The sequence below is a fragment of the Durio zibethinus genome, chromosome 10 (assembly GCF_047325235.1).
Source record: "Durio zibethinus cultivar Kanyao isolate XHJ-2024 chromosome 10, ASM4732523v1, whole genome shotgun sequence".
Taxonomy (NCBI): domain Eukaryota; kingdom Viridiplantae; phylum Streptophyta; class Magnoliopsida; order Malvales; family Malvaceae; genus Durio; species Durio zibethinus.
The window spans coordinates 9,539,996-9,558,014 of record NC_143171.1 but is presented as its reverse complement, the minus strand read 5'-3'; the positions used below and the strand labels follow the sequence as shown (position 1 = coordinate 9,558,014).

Below are 18,019 nucleotides of genomic sequence, written 5' to 3'. Positions count from 1 at the left end.
CTGGGCCGAATGCATTGTTAGCACCGTTTTAAAATTAAAAGATTGATGGGCCGAACTAGCCCAATTACCAAATATAGAGAAAATATACAACATTATTTTTTTTACAAGACAGTAGGTATTTCCAGATTTCGTTTGATATAATTTCTTTTAGGATGAATGATCTAAGTATCTATTCTCTTACTTCAATTTATATATTCCGGATTTTACTTTGAAATTATTTCTCACAAAAGTCAAGCTCAAATTGATAAAGAAAGGGATAATATTACGTTTATTTCTTAGTTTAGTAAAAAATTGATTAAAAGATCAACAGGAAAGTGCGGATCTCCATGGGACCAAGCTCGACGACAAGAGTTGAAGTACTAATAGGGCCTCCTCTAACAGGGGAGGGTTCATTTCCATTGTCACCTTCTACTTTCCATGACAATTTCCTCATCTTTGACTTCACTTGGTTTGTTGTCAAGCTCGTTTCTTTCACTTGCTTTATCTGAAAAAAGTAACACCAATCAACACCAAAAGGCAGCTCAATGCTAGTTACAAATGGCTAGCTTTTCGTTGAAACAAATAAATCAAAAGCTATACGTACCATTCTTCCATTGAACATCTTCTTTAGTTCAACTTTAGCTAGAGTTGAATAGGTAGCATCTTCACCCACCTGAGAAAAACAATCACAAGAATCACAAGTCAAAATTTTTATAATCCAAGAAAGAATCATGTTAATGTATTTTTAGTAGTTTTCCAAATAACTAGGCTGTGATTGGAAAATGCCCCCATTGGGCAGAAGATGTTGTTTAATGGAAATTTCAGGTGCAGCTTAGGATGTGGAGTCACTTACTTCATACAGATGTGCCAAACGGAGAAGAACACTTCCATCATCCATTTCCTGCAAAACTACTATTTTAGAGGATATTTTAAGTAGAAAATTAGATGTTAAAAAATGGGTTAAAGTTAAAACTGTCACCTGAAGAGTAATTAAAACGACATTGAGCGGCAAGCTGTACCCTGGATCCATGGCAGTTGCTTTTGTCAAATGAGATGCCGTCCAGGTCTCCATTTTCTGAATGATCGATCATTTCATACAGTTATGATGTACAAATTTTTATGGCACAATTAATCAAGTGGATATATACCTCATGTGTGAAAGCTAAAAGAAGAGGCGAGTAAACTTGTTGACCAGTTGTTCGACGCCAACGGGCGCCTTCCCCTATCTGGTTGATGCTAATATAGTAATTCCCTCGAATCTGGGCCAAAACCATCCAAATAAATTATTGCAGGTTTGCAGCATAGGGCTTGAGTAGATGAATGAACAATATAGAAGGTACATGTGAAACATTTTGAGTTTCAGAAGTTCTATATGATAATAGTGCAACATTTCGAAATTTTATCCACTATTGATCAAGATGGAAAACATGGCACAATTCCAGTAGATTATTTGAATGAATATTGAATAAAATGCTGTTGTAATGGCAGAATGTACCGTCAGTCCCTCGCATTTGCTTCCTACACACATGCTTTCATCAAGGGCTCCAACCACTCCTCTGGAATCATCCTCGAGCATCCGTCTAGTGCATTAGAAAAGAGAGTTTATCAGGTCAATATCAATACATTAGTCTACATTAAAAGGCATATATTAGCCCTGTGTGAATGTTTAAAGCAGAAAGTGAAGGAAACCTGTGAAGCATTAATTCTACTTCTCCATCTTTAATGCTGGATCCTCCGGTGGCGCGATCAACCAATACAGAGAATTCAAATTTCTTATCCATAGTACAGATTCCAAGGTTAATCTGGAAAAGTTAGACAAATATTGATTTCACACAATCAGTATAGGAGTATTATTTCAAGCATCAATATTTTACAATGAAAATGAAATGCCTGAACCATCTCAGTCCATACCATGAAAACCTATAGAGATAACCAGAGATGGTGAATAATTACAGTTAAATGATGCTGTAAAATGCTATTGACTCTTAACACATCTATGAAGTACTGAAAAGTAAAAAGTGAAGATCAAAACTAAGCTCAAGCTGCCTGACATTTAACTAACACTCATAGCTGATAGCAATGAACATTTTGCATAGATGTTGGCCAGCTGGGCAAGTCTCAAGCTAAGTAATCAACGTGAGTTTTAACTCGTATCTATTTCAGTACTGTTAGATAAACTAGGATTGAGAAATTACTGGATAATAATTTCCCGCTACAGGTTGAGTAACTGTAAGGTTCCAATCTTCTCTGAAGTCTCGAACCTGAAAAAAAAAGCCATGATCATACGTTTCAGGTTGGCAGTATAATAGCCATCATGTGAATCAGAATGGATTTATAGCCATAATGCTGTTAGAAACCTAAAAATGTAAGAAAAGGAATTTGCTGCAATATTTAAGAAGATAATTTTTTGTATTTAGACTTTTAAAATAAGAAAATATGACAACAACCCATTATTAGGTAGTCTGTTGTACATTTTGTTGGATAAAATCTCATGGAAAAGCACAAGGCATGCGAGATCATTATGATGAGAAGATATATATATATATATATTAGTTTTTGACACATGTGCACGTGTAATTTTTATTTATAAAAATTTATTTTAATAAAAAATTTTTATATAATAATAATAATGATAAATACTAATAATTTAATTTTAATTTTGGTATAATATAAGTAAATTTTTATAACTTTTAATATAATTTTAATTTTGAAAACCTTTGATAAAATTTTAGTAATTTTTTATACAATTTTGGTAACTTATGATATAATTTTGATAATCATTGATAAAATTTGGATAATTTTTTATAAAATTTTAGTAACCTCTTAATATAATTTTAATAAATTTTTGATAATTTATGATATACTTGTAGTAATTATTGATAAAATTTGTTTCATCATATATTTAATGATATTATTGTTTTATTCAAATTTAAAATTTTTTCACTAAATTTTCTTTATTGAATAGATTTATAGGAGGTTTTTCTTAGCCTCCCAAAATAAAATTTCTAACTCATTTTCTGTTGGTAATCAAGATTCAATTCTAACAATGTCAAGTATAAAAAGTTTTATTACTAATTAACAATTAAGTTATTATTGAGTTTTTTTTAAGATACACTCAATTATAACTTAATTGTCAATTATTAAAAAAATATTTTATACTTAAAATTGTTAAATTAACTATTATATTATCAGAGATTTCCTACTAAGTTAACAATGATATACTACTAAATTATCAATGATTTACTACTAAATTAGCACTGATTTATGAATAATTTACTACTAAATTATGACTGATTTATTATTAAATCATTGATAATTATTACTAAGTTACTGATGATTTGTTATAAAATTATAATTGAATTTACTATTAATTTATTAATGATTTATTACAAAGTTATAAATGATTAATCAATTTACTACTAAATTATTATTGATTCACAATTAAGTTATTAGTGATTTACTATTAAGTTATTAATAATTTACATCTAAATTATTAACAATTTACTATTATGTTATTATACATTTACAACTATATTATCATTGATTTACTACTTAATTTTCAATTATTTATTACAAAATTATCACAAATTTATTATTAAATTAATCATGATTCATTATCAATTTATTACTAATTTATATTATATTATCCATGATTTACTATTAAATAATCATTGATTAAGTACTACTAATTTATTTATCATTTACTACTAAGTTTATCAATTTCATTACTATTAAATTGAAATTAATTTACTATTAAGTTATCATTGCTACTAAGTTATTATTGATTTATTATTAAATTATCAATTATTTTCTATTAACGTATCATTAATTATTAATATGTTGTTATGTATTTACAATTACAAAACATGAAATATAAAAATCCACTAATAATATATGAGATAATTTTTTTATATAATAACATTATTAATTTATTCAAGTTTAGATTTTTTTTCATTAAATTTTTATTGAATAAGTTCATACTAGGTTTATCCTAATCCCAAATTGAAAGTTTTATCTTAATTTATGCTAATAATTAGGGTTCAATTCTTGACAACTTTTGGTACAAAAAAAAATTATTAATGATTGATAATTAAGTTATCAATTATTTACTACTAAGATATAAATTATTTATTATCAAATTATCAATGATTTACTACTAATTTATGAATAATTTACTATTAAATTATGAATGATTTATCATTAAATTATTGATGATTTACCATTAATTTATTAATAATTTATTATAAAATTATAACTAATTTATTATTAATTTATCGTTGATTACTAAAAAGTTATCAACGATCAATTAATTTACTACTACATTATCACTAATTTAAAACTAAGTTATTAATAATTTACTATAATGTTATTTGCGATTTACTATTAAGTTATCAATTTAGTACTAAATTATTAATGATTTACTATTATATTTTCTTGTATTTACTATTATTTAACCATTGATTTAGTACTTAATTTTCAATTACTTATTACAAAATTATCACCAATTTATCACTAAATTATCTATAAGTTACTACCAATTATTACTAATTTATATTAAATTTGCATGATTTACTATTAAGTTATCAATGATTAATTATTATGTTATCGATAATTTACTACTTAGTTACTGATTTACTTTTAAATTTTCAATTATTAATTACTAAGTTTTCAATTATTTACTATTAATTTATAATTGACTTACTACTAAGTTATTTATGATTTACTACTATTAATTAATTACTATTAAACTGAAATTAATTTACTATTAAATTATCATTGATTTAATACTAAGTTATTAATAATTAACTACTGAATTATTACTTATTTTTTATTAAATTATCCTTGATTTAGTACGATATTGTTACGTATTTATTATTATATTATAATTGATTTACTATTAAGATATTATACATTTATTATTATATTATTACTGATTTACTAAAATGTTATTAATTATTGACTACTAAATTATCATTTATTTACTATTAAATTATTACTAATTTTTTATTAATTTATTGATGATTACTACTAAGTTATACTAATTATATTCAAGTTTTTAATTATTAATTATCTACTAATATGTTATAATTAATACGTATATATCAAAAAAAAAAATAACTAGAATGTATGCTAGATGATGTAAAGAAAGAAAAAAATCAAGTGTAAATTACTTGAAAAGTACGAGTAAATGCTCTTTTTACTATTAATAATTTAACACGTAATAATAAGTTAAAATCATAACTTTTTACATCAATATAAGTATTAAAACTAAATTAAATATATACAATTTATATTAAGTCAACATTTTTAAAATATTCATCAAAATTTTTAGTTCATGGTAAAACAGCACATATTAAGACATGTTTTATTGATAATTTGATTGAATTATTAGTGTATGTGTTTTCATACCTAGTAGTGAAGTACAATTGCATATAAAAAAATTAAAAATTTTGAAGTGTTCTATCACCAATGAAAGTAATAAACTTTGCCTTACATTTCCATCTTTAAGTATATAATTTTGAGTAAAATTATGTTATATTATTATAAAAGTAATGAGAACAAATTTACTAAATAAAATTTATAAAAATTAAACAGACAACAAATTTAAAAATATTAAATTCACAATAATTACTTTTGCATTCTCTATGAAAAATCTCTTTTACTAAACAAAAAGATTATATATCTTTAGTTGTTATTCATTCTTTTACTATCATTCAAAATGACCCTTTTTTTAGTATTTTGATGTCAATCAATTTCTCAATTTGAAAATTATAAAAAATATTGTAAGGGATCATAATAACTTAAATAATATTTAACTCTATGTTGTCTTTTTGAATGAGTATGCACTATGATATCTCTTCAAATAAATGTTTGAATTATTTCTTTCAACCTATATAGTAGCAACTTAATTAATAAATGAACGACCATAAACTCGTTGATCTCAATTAATATTTCTGTAATACGAATGTTAAAATTATTAAAATAAGACATATTTTTTAATCTCTGCAAGACTTGGACATAAGAATTATTTTTTTATAATTATTATTAGTAATTACTTTTGCACTTAAATTTTCATTATATTTTACCTTTATTTTATTTTGAAATTTATTACCAATATCATAAAAATATAGCTAAAATAATATAAATTAATAAACTCAAACTTGAAATCATTCAAAACTCAAATTGAGTATAAATAATTTTTTTACTTATTTTAATTTTTAATTTAATTAAAAATTATACAATATACATAATTATACAAATGAATCAACTTGACTTAATTTTAATTAATTTAAAAAAGTCAATAACTTATTGCTAGTTAGGGTGCTAGCTCCCTCTAATGAGGTGTGAATAGCTTAACTTTTTAGTACAATCGCCCTATAGATATTGTTTGGATAATATCACATATATTGCATTTAAATTTTTTGATCGTATTGAAAAGTCATTTTAAATTGGGGGTTAAGGGTCAAGCGGACTACCAATGTCCCAAGTGGACCTTTTTACTTCAAAAAATTTATTCATTCTTATATTGCCCTTAAATGTATTTCTATTCACTAAAAATTTTAATATTTTTTTTTCTATTATGATTTTTTATTTAAAAACTATGAAGTAATTTTATTAATATTTAATTGAATATGATAAATTAATAAACAAATAAATTTTATTATTATATAAGCATAGTTTATTATTATTTTTACTTAAAATAAATAACTACATAAATAATAAAAATAAAAAATATTATTTGATATATTACTATTATTTTTATTAATTTTTAATTATTTATTAATAAATTTATTATTTAACATAAAAATAAAAAATAGGACATTAAATTTTATGAATAATGCGAAGTTAAATTTATTTATTCTTGGATATGAAGATATCAAATGGGATATATAAAACTAGCATGTCTAATAACTCATGTATGGTATTTGTAACGTTTTCTTAGTTATATTGCCATTCTTTTAGATAAATCTCTTAAAGAATTGCAGATTTTAGTATACTGCAAAGTGTGATTTGATCAAAATTATAATTTTACAAATTAGAAATGAGAAACTATCATCCTACTCAATAGAATTAGGATGCCTTAGATCTGACATAACATGTCTCTTAGAAGGAATAACAATTTTTATCATATTGTGCTTTCCAAAAAGTAACTCTCCTAAAAATCCCAAAAGGTGCTGAGTTGAATCCGATTCTAACTAAGGATTATTGTGGTTTTAAAAAATCTAACTATAAGAGAACCAGGAACTGAAAGATTTCCCTTTTCTAACTCTTTGGTCTTAAGAACTAAGAATGGCAGCCCAACTTGTGCCTCATGGGTTCGACCTGGCCCGACCTCTTAAGGTCGATTTTTTTTTAAATCGAGTTTTGAATCGGGTTGAGCTGGGTAATTGTAGAATAAAGTCGGGGTCGGGTTTTAAGCAAATTTGCCTTAACCCAACCTGGTATATATATAAAAAATTATTTTTTAATTTTATATTTATATATATTTAATTTTATATTTACATTAAAAATAATATTTTATATTTAAAAAATAATATTTTATGAATTTCAAATCAAGTCAGGTTTAAGTAAAAAAATAAAAAAATCGTTAGGTCAAGTCGAGTTCGAATATTATAAATATAAAATCGGATTAGGTTTGAAGCGAATAAAAACCTACCTTGACATAACCGTTGCCATCCCTATTAAGAATGCTAGTTTTAAGAATGACTAATTGCCCTTTTCTGACCCTTACCACTTAATGTGAGAAACGGACAGCGAATGCATTCCACTTATTGAACATGGTTTCATGGCTGGTTCGCAACCTTTGGATATCGAAGACATCTTTGGGTGATCTTGTAGTTCTTAAGGGTTAAAAAGGTAATTTAATAAGTTTTTAATTATTTAATAATTTTATAAATGTTAAATAATTTAAAATTTAATCTAGTATCTATATTAGTCATTTTCTCTTCTCATTATAATTCACCTCATAGTCATTGTGCTTTTGCATTCAAATACATATCTCACCATTGATTTTAATCTTATTACTACAATAAGTAATCTTACTGCTATAGTAACTAATCTCACCTCCACCATTGTTTCAATATCATGGAACTAATTTCATCATCCATCCAAATAGACTTTTGGTAGTTATTTAAAACTTGAAATAATTGAATATAACCAAAATCTAAATTAAAATAATAATTTAATCAAAATCCAATATTTTTTATTCATATTTTGTAATAATTTAAAAGTTTTTTACTTAAGTTTTTTCCTTTCATAGTTAATGTCTTATTTTTATTACATTTGTAGTTGAATTAGTTAATTAATTTTAAAAGTATTTCTAAAGTGAAATGTAATTATAAATAATTAAATGTATTTTTTTTAATTTCGAATTAGGATGATTTAAATCTAAGTTTTTAAATAAAGAGGAGCATACACCAATTATTGAATCAAAATTTTTCAATTGGATAAGTAAATAATTGGGTATTCTATGAATAATAATAGATGATAAAACTTAATTCAAGCTAATTGGATGCTAATCTTAAGTCTAAAATCCAACTCGAAATTACGAAATATCAAAATTCAAAATGATTGAAATATTAAATACACAATTAAATAAAAATTTACTAAATGAATTTTGTTAATAAATGCTCTTAAATCATTTTTAAGTTTAGTTAAATTATAATTTATAATAATATTTTTATATTAAATGTGATAATGATAATTAATTTGATAAACTTTAATTCTTTTGAACAAATATTACCTAATATGGTAACTTTAAAAATTTTGATAAAACAATAAATATTCTTCAATTAACCTAAAAGAGAAAATGAAGGAGTATACAATGTTTTCCCAAATAAAAGAGTTCCATGTTAATCTTAAAAAAAATTTGAAATCAATACATTTGTATATTTTTCATTGAAATATCATATAGCCCTAACCTTCTTTGTTATATGAAAAAAATGGAGTTATGCATAACCAATCAATCTTTCATCTCATTTTTTTTTTACTTAGGATAATCTTCCATTAGTACTTCTATCAATTGAAGGTAATTATACGTTCTATCAACCAAAAGCTTAAATTTTTTTTTATTTAAAAATTTTTATTATACATAAATTTTTATTATATAAAATATTAAAATATATAAGTTTTAATAATAAAATAAAATGAAATAAATTCCTGATCTTGGTATTTGCCATTTTTTTCTTAAAAAAAAAATTAATTCTATGAATGACAAACTTATTATGTAATACCTATATAATTTATAATGATTTCATTTTTAGCATTAACAACATAAATTTTCATGCATATTAAAGTAAAAGTTGAAAGAAAATTAAATCAATTATTATTTCAATCAATGTGAACAATTCATATGACAATTTCATGAGACTAAATCATGAGCAACTGGTAGCTCCATCACCTTATAAATCATCTAATTCTATAGGTGAAAATTTTAATTAAAGTGTTTAATGAATCACATAATATTAATTACTGGTGGAGGGAATATAATTAATTTGCATTTGGCTTGATAGTAATTTTTGTTCATGGGATAACAATTATAAAATTTTTGAGAAAAAATACAAAAGAGATAATTATTATATAGGGCAAACTAAACTATACAAAATGATATATTAAAGAATATTTTAAGGGACAAAAAAATTTTATTATATTATGAATGATCAAATGATCAACTCATGAAATATATAAATAATAAAATCATTAACATATATATTTAGTTAACATATTAAAACAAAAAAATTGAAAGGAAAAAATAGAAAAAAATAAATATGCCTAAATGATTTAATTATGATTATCTTTAATAAATTTATTTATCAACATAAACTACATATACAATTTTCTTTACAACAATTAAAGAAACAAATTTCATATAATTTATTTATTCCTACACATATTCAACTTTTATCACGTTTTATTTTTATTTTCATTTTATGTAAAAAAAATCATTTTACTTATAAGAAAGTCCAATAATAAAAAAAAGTCATTTAAATTAAAATTTATTTAAAAAATTACTAATGCTATTTTAATAAATCACTGTTAATATTTTTTTAGTCAAATTATAAAAAAAAGTCTAACAATAAAAAAATTCATTTAAATTAAAATTTATAAAAATATTTATTAAAGACATTTTATTCAATCACTTTTAACACTTTTATTATTAAATTTTCAAAATTTTAAATAGTTTAATTTCAAATAAATACTATTTTTAATTCTAATTGATTTAAATTAAACTTAAATAAATTATTAAAAATTATATATTTAAAGATAAATTTGTTAATTTAAAAATTTATAAAAATATTTAAATCGATCATTATTAATATTTTTGGAGTTCGTACTTTTATATATAAATAGATAAATAGATGATAGATGATATATGTCCCCCGTGCTAAACTAGCATGTCGTTGAAACTAATACAACTTCACGTTCTGTCAGTAAAGACTAATATCAGATACTCAAAGACAGGAATGTTTCAGAAGTTACCCGCTTTATAAAGTCTCTCCCATTAGAATCAGTATAAAACACCTTGTCTGTGACCATATTTGCTGTCATCCGAGTAATAACCTCTTTTCCAACACCATCATCCAATGGAATTGGACCGATCTTCAAAATACAAAATTGTCAGAAACACTCGGCAAGAATCATGAGAGATGACACTTGTACTTTAGATAATACACAGATTGGAAGTTGAGGTACCTGATTATATATTTTTTTAATTCAAGTACCATATTAAATATTTTCCAATAGTTCGAGGGTCCTAGAGGATATCATCCAAAAAAAAAACAGATAAATAAGGTTTAAGCCAGAGTGATGTGCCTTACAGTGAACTCGATTTCAGCATGCTCTTTGTCTTTGTAAAGTCTGGTGACCTAATGAATGAACATAAATAGAAAAATTAGCAAATTAAGAATTTTGTGGGAAGAGGGAGGCGTGAACTTTAAAAGAATATATATATTTATGTAAGGGCTAATAACGTGTCATAAACAACTATTTGGTAGAGAAATTAGTTTAAAAAATACTAAGAATCTCTTTAATAAGTTTCTGCAGTTTAAAAATGTGTCCTGAATCTCTGCAGTGAACTCAGAAAAATGATCACCTGGTAGATCCATTCATTAAACTGTTGGTGTACCTCGTCAACTAGGGGTCCATGAATGACCTTTAAGGGCACCTGAAGATCAAAAATAATATTTTTAAGAAAATAAATTTAAGTTCGAAACTTCGACTCCACTCCATTAATAGCATCTAAGGGATAGTGCACAATGGAATAAACTTATCACAATGCTGTTTTGACAATGTTCAATAAGAGGCTTACTGATCTTGAAACAACAGTTGGAGGTGCCCCATTAGGCCGGAATAAATATGCACCAGAAGCCTGTAAGAATCATCATCATTGTAAAACTGGCATTCAGCAGGCTCTCACCACCTCAGCTTGAACTCTTATGTTTGAAATCCAAGTGCAGTGATTGCTTACCTGGGAATCAGCATCACCGGGGCTTGAACCATACCAGAGGTAGCTTTGCTGCACTGGTACATCAACCTGGTAAAATGGGAAATTGAAAATGTTTACCAGTAAGTAACTGAACACGCATTCAGACAATTAAAAGATAACCAAATGGAAACCTATGGCTGAAGAGGTATTTAACTTCTTTAACATCTATGCCAATATTTAATGACAGGCCTGCTATTAAATAAAAATAAGAGCAGAGAACAACAAAGAGGGAAGAAGAAAAAAAAAGACAAATGTAGACTGCACTTTCAACTGATGGCTTTGATAAATAAGAAAAGTTGTGTAGTTGTAACTTAGTCCACTGCAGATCATGTATAACCAACAGGCAACAGATCAAGAGACTTAAATCTCATGCTCAATGTCTGGAAATTGGTAACAACTTACTCGTGTTCTAGAATTATACATTCGTTGGAGTTGTCCAGAACTTGTAGAAAAAGACATCTTTAGATTTCCATTTCCGATTTCAAATTTCCCATTTTCTGGAGTGGTTGTTGCTGAGATAATTCCGACTCTGCCTTGTCCTACACCATTGTAATAAAAAGATAGATTAGATCAAGTAAGAAAATAAACTTCCCATAACAGGATTTTCCTATTTGCATATTGGCTTCAAGAGTTTAGAATTGGTTTTAACTTAAATAAACTTCAACAACAGTCAAGTGCTGGATGTAAAAGAAATGAAACACCTACCTATAGCTCCCTTAGAAATGAAGTAAGTATTCCAACCAAGTGGTGGTACAGATGCTTGAAAAAGTAGCCAGTACTTAGGAACCATATCCGATGACAGTCCCAAGTAAGCCTTTGTATAAAAGTCCCTTACATTTCTTGTAACATTATCCATATCTAAATATTGTGTGTCGATGTTATTTCCAGTGGAATCTAGGACAACAAGATCGGCATGATTAACCTGTAAATGGTATCACTGCCATATCAGATTAAAGAGGCAATAATTCTTATTTATGTTACCCTTGCGGTTCTAGACAGGACACAAAAGTTGCACCACTATACTAAATTAACAGAAACCAGAACATAGCTGTAGCCTTACTAAAGTGCAGAGAACTAGTTGGACTTCACCAACTGTTTATAAATCCTACTTAATGCTTTCAATCAATTATCCATTCTATTTTCTGAAATCAGGTAAATTCCTTTCCTGGAAAAGCTCATTGAATCTTTCCTATGTACTGAGCATATGATCATTGCACAAACTTTGTCTTATAGAGACATTATTTGATCTAAAATTCCATGAAGAGAACATCAAAATTTACTCACTGGTATTCTAACAATTTCAGTACGATCCCATGCAAGAGGATTATATGCCACCACCACCTGAAAGTGACCATTTACAAAAGGTGAATGACATGTCCTCTAACATTATTTTGGATCAAAAAGTGAATCAAATTTCAACAATGCATCATTGAAAACAAAACTAGAAAAATGCACAAAAGTTACCAAGCTCTTCCCTTCTGGAATATCCTTCTCTGTTGGTGGACAGTAACTGATGTTGACTAATTGGCACTGTTAGAAATGGTGGAAAGTAGCAGTGTTAGGCCAAGAAAGGAAACTAATTTAAAAGTAAAATTGCAGCAAATGTATAGGTTCTTTTGCCAGATGAAATCCGTGAATCATGATGAAAAAAGATAATGAACTTTGGAAAAAATAAAAAACTTGAATATGTGAAACACAAGGAACCGTCTCATCATTCCAGATAAGGAGACATTAACACGTCTTAATGCCTTACCTGGCTAAATGTCAATGCAGCTTCTTTGCATTTATGTCTGGAATTTTTCTTAGTTAGGCATGACAGAGCAGTAGATACAACAGCTTCAGCCTGTGATGTAAGTTGTTCAGTTTTAAAGGCCAAAAATAGAAATCCGAAATACATGAAAAATAATATTGCAAGCTATGAAAACAAACCAAGAGGTTCAAACTAAGGGGGAAGTTATCTGCCAACCTCAGTGACTCCTATGGAAAGGCGTTTTGAGTAGTCATTTGTTGTATGCTGTCTGGCAGTACCAGTGATGGCATCATGGTGCTGTACAATACCTAGAGCATCTCCCAAAGCAAAAGTATTGGGACCATTTAATCTCTTTCCCACCAAGAATTCAAGTTGTCTTGCTGCCTATTTAAAATATAGGAAAAATCAGTTCAAATTTACCATTATCAACATACACAAAGAGGCTCCATCCCACAGTCAGACTGCTTTGCATCCATATGGCAAATCTTATGACAACTCATATACAAAGGTCTTGATCCAGCAAATTTGTGGCAACAAAAACTGGAAGGGAAGTTTTGAATAAAAAGCAAACAGAATAGTTGAGTCTCAGGGAAGGTTTTGGGTAGACACAAAACCTTCATCAAGCAAATGCAGTTTATTTAGCAAAAAAGTTCCTTGTTATCTCGTTCTAGTTCAACATTTCTGCCCAAGAAATAGGAGTGATTTTGATGTCATACCAAATAATATCCACTAAGCATCCGAACAAATCTTTTCAAGGCTGGCCGACTTGTGAAATATCCAGTCCAATAAGCATTTTGGCTGTCTGCATAACTGTCAAGAATCATCAGACAAGCATATGTGCACATTAGTCTAAGTTAGTGAACCGGAAAAGAAAAAGGGTTAAACCAAAGGAGGATGAGAATAATGACAAGGACAAGAACATGTATTGCTTACGGAAAATAGTCATCAGTTTTACGTGGCCATGATTCATTTGCAGCATTTTTTGCATCAGTATAGATGGATGGTGTAGAATACAAGGCATTCACTCGGCCATCCTGGGAAAATTAAGCACAAATAATAATGAGATACCAAGAGGCAGACAAAGTGGAAAATCAAACCAAATTTTGTGTCCGCAGTCACAGATTTCTTTAGCTATTTAAACTTAATTACATGACCATAAAAATCAAGGAGTAGTGCATCATAACATGAACAAGTATATACAGTTTGATACAATATTAATGGATTTGCCCTGAACACATCACCAACCTATTGTGCATCAAGGGTAAGTTCAAGCTCAGAAAATCCAGTGTTTAAATTGATTTTGTCATTTGAACTACCTTGTTAACATAGTGAATTAATTTGTCCATCTGCCTGAACCAGGACTCAGCAAATTGGTACTGGAAATCATCTCCCATTGTCCACATGATATGGTTTGTCCTTGTCACATTTGCCTGGACAGATTGGAGGGAAAATTAACTGTCATAAATATGCATGCTTATGCATGGTTCACCTCACACTGCAGAAAATGCTAAAAAAGTACAACATTTAGAAGCCATAAGACAACATGATTCTAATAGTTAAGCCCCCAACTCCAGAAGCAACAAATGGAAAAAAGATAAAACAGTTTACTTGGGTCATCGCAGCATTAATAAAATCATTAACCCGCTGTTCAACATTGTAATCAAATAGAAGAGGATTATCCTGCAGTCATAGAAAGTAATACATGATGAACACTTATTGTCAACAACAGCCAATATATAGATAACATGACTCCTGTTAAACATTAGAACCTGGACAGGCACACCGTCATCATCCACTTCGAAATCAAAACCATTAGGAGGACTATAATGAACAGGAAAAGCGTTGGCAAAACCTGCAGGGAGCCCAACAAGTAAAAGGTTAATACAAACAAACTCCTAACAGCAAGAAAAGGTTAAAATTGCAGGATTTTCAATTTCAAACCTGAGCTGAAGAACCAAAAGTTTTAGACCCACGCCATATAACCTCCAGAGTTTTGTCATTCTTCCTTTGTGCTCTATCCTGATAATCTATTCTTGCAAAGTGCATTGAATCAAAACCTAGCTGCAGGAACAATGTAATCAACCAAAATGTGTCATTTCTTCATATTAAATAAGTGGAAACAAGAAGTTGGTTAAGCTTTGTTCATGAATATAGTAATTATCCTGAAAAAGGAATGAATTGATCAACAAACTGATTGAATTATGCACCTCAGCACCAAATAGGTAACCTTGCACAGTAGAATGACCAAAAGGATCAATTTGCCATCCAACACGAGGAACCTTGTTGAATTGCTCCTTTATCACACGATGACCTAAAGTTGTTTGATCAATCATGTCTATATAATGGGCTGTGGCTTCATCATGCATACACCAACCACCATTACTGCAGATAAATCTCGAAAGGCAGGTTACATAGATATGCAATAATCAAAATTCGAAATTTCAAGTTGCTTGGTAATCAACATACACGAATTCCAATCGGCCAGCATCTACAAGTTTTTTGACTTGTTCTTGTATTTCCAGACTTTGTTCTGTCCACCATCTTTGGAAAAAGGCCTACAATTCATATCAAACTTTATAATTAGACTAGCAAGTTAGAATTAGATGAATAGTTTGAGATTACTATCACAAAATTATTCTTCTAACAGGAAACCAAACCTGTCAAACTTCTAACTAGGCTTATTTCAGGTATTCAAAGAACCCCAACAGGAAGTTCTTAAAGAATGAATGCACAAATTATTATAATTTCAAAGATCAAAATTAAAATAAGAGCTTTTCTTTTTCATTACAAACATAATCAGAGTTACTGCAAAAGGAAATCCAATAGTAATCAATTGTATTTATTTACCATCTCAGCAAACACAAACTTCCTATTTGAGTTACGAAGCAATGCTTCAATAACTGAATCCAGCACATTCTGAACACAAGCACCCTGCAGATAAAAAAAAATCCACTTAAAAACATAAAAAATCACCAAAAATCAAAACTAAAGACAGCAACCTCCTGTAGATCCATAACTGATAATAATAAGTAAAATCGTAATATTAACAAGGTCAAAGCCAAAATATGAATCAACCTGAATGCTGTTGTTTGATCCAACATAGTACTGATCAATAGTCTTCAACCAGCCAACATCATCATGCGAATGTGGGACCAAATGAATGTTCAGTTTGCCAGGAACAATCCCAGCTCCGGTATTGTACTTGATGTACACTCCTTTGACTGTTTTCACATACAAACTGCAAACAACAACAAGAACAACAAAAGTTGAAGCTAAACAACCCTCACGTTTTCTCATTTTCAGTATCTTTTCACCTAGCAATTATTCAGTTTTTGCACTGCTGTCATTGTTCAATTCATAGACCCCCAAAAGTTAATACCAAGAATCATTTATGGCAATAAAAAAAGGACAAATGACTCTTTCTGGCATTTGTTGGTTGGAGGGTCCGCCACTCAGTTTTTAGCGGAGTTTTTAAAGGGATTGAATAGATTTTTCTATAAAGAATTCACTATTCCATAGAATGTTAAGTTTCAAAGATGCAAAATTTTGACTGAAGGATTCTGAGGTTAACGGCCCTGTCTGTGTGGGTCAGAACTCAGAACTCAGAAGAGTAAGCAAATGATTCAGTGAGGTGTTGGCCGTTGGATATCTGTCTCATTGTTGGGTATATATGAATCCAAGGGTAGGAAATAGGTATTAATGTGGATTGGAAGTATTAGTACTAGTAATTATGGTTAATGTAGAGGATGATTCTTAAATTATAATAATGTCTATGAAACAATTTAAAAATTTTTTAATATGATATTTAAATTATGAATTTATTAATTAATATAATATTTATTTTTGATATGATTATTTTTAAATAATAATTTATGTAAAATAAATAATTTTTAAATATTATATTATTAATAAATTTATAATTTAAATATTACATTAAAAATTTTTAAAACTAAAATATCATATATTTTACTGTAATTAAAATTACTTGTGATCATTTTTTATAGTAAATAGTAAGAAGTATTTGTCTTTCTTATTGAAGTTGACTGTCGTGGAAAAGGTTTATCAGACGATAAGGATGGGGCAGTCAGATCTGGCAGCCACAAGTTGAGAGATTTATCGATTTTAAATTAATTTTTTTTTGTTTTTTATATATTATTTTAATAAAATTTTAATATATGTAAATGAATTTTAATATAAATAATTATTGTTTATTTTATAAAAATTTAAAATATATAAAAAAGTTAATAAAATTATATAATTCTATTTTATTTTTTTATATTTTTATTTTTTAATTTAAAATTTGATTTAAAACTAATATATATTTAATATTCGAATTTAACATGAATCAAATAAAAAATTAATTTAAATTAAACTGAAAATTATAATTTCGAATTTTTTTATGTTTTTAATTTTTTTCCTCACCTATGCTAAATTTAAATTGGAGTCTCTTAAATTTTATGAGTCCTCCTACACATCATTTTGGCATGATAAGCCCATCATAGAATTTAAGGAAGAAAAGGATTTTTTGTCAGAATTTTTTTTGGTTACATTAGTCAGGCTTTTTTGTAAATTTCTTTTCAGCAGAAGGAAAAGAACTTTGATTTGATTTATGTTCATAAAAAAAAAAAAAAAAGTATGAAAGTAACCTCAAATAGCTTTGCTAATTGAACTAAGATTCATTTATATGAATCACGGCATTGATTTCAATAAAAATGACAATAATTGTGAAAAGAAAATTATTATTATAATGATAAGACTAAATTTAATTAGGACAATTTTCAAACAATAATTGCGGATTGGCATCT

At 27.3% G+C, this 18,019-nt stretch overlaps 1 protein-coding gene across 1 annotated transcript; it reads right to left on the bottom strand.

Annotated features, from left to right (window-relative positions):
* Positions 1–214: 214 nt before the first annotated feature.
* On the bottom strand, positions 215–16,541 carry LOC111293290 (alpha-mannosidase-like). The gene is made up of 29 exons (XM_089766728.1): positions 16,290–16,541; positions 16,062–16,145; positions 15,681–15,769; positions 15,422–15,596; positions 15,154–15,275; positions 14,984–15,065; positions 14,823–14,894; positions 14,531–14,644; positions 14,148–14,248; positions 13,931–14,024; positions 13,431–13,598; positions 13,218–13,307; positions 12,929–12,994; positions 12,749–12,805; positions 12,170–12,386; positions 11,867–12,003; positions 11,447–11,512; positions 11,288–11,347; positions 11,072–11,143; positions 10,797–10,844; positions 10,459–10,578; positions 2,175–2,240; positions 1,669–1,781; positions 1,475–1,559; positions 1,128–1,238; positions 959–1,054; positions 833–880; positions 584–652; positions 215–484 (listed from the first exon to the last, which is right to left on the bottom strand). Exons 1-29 carry the CDS (start codon positions 16,509–16,511, stop codon positions 296–298), a joined length of 3,033 nt encoding a protein of 1,010 aa, XP_089622854.1. The 5' UTR covers positions 16,512–16,541; the 3' UTR covers positions 215–295.
* Between the last annotated feature and the right edge of the window lie 1,478 nt (positions 16,542–18,019).

Bases quoted from the DNA above. Each gene is read 5' to 3' on its own strand.
- LOC111293290 (XM_089766728.1), bottom strand. From the start codon at position 16,511: ATGAGAAAACGTGAGGGTTGTTTAGCTTCAACTTTTGTTGTTCTTGTT. The intron at 11,513-11,866 runs GTAAGTTGTTAC...CCATTTTACCAG, and splicing joins TGTATAATTCTAGAACACGA to GTTGATGTACCAGTGCAGCA. The intron at 881-958 runs GTGACAGTTTTA...GTAGTTTTGCAG, and splicing joins TCGTTTTAATTACTCTTCAG to GAAATGGATGATGGAAGTGT.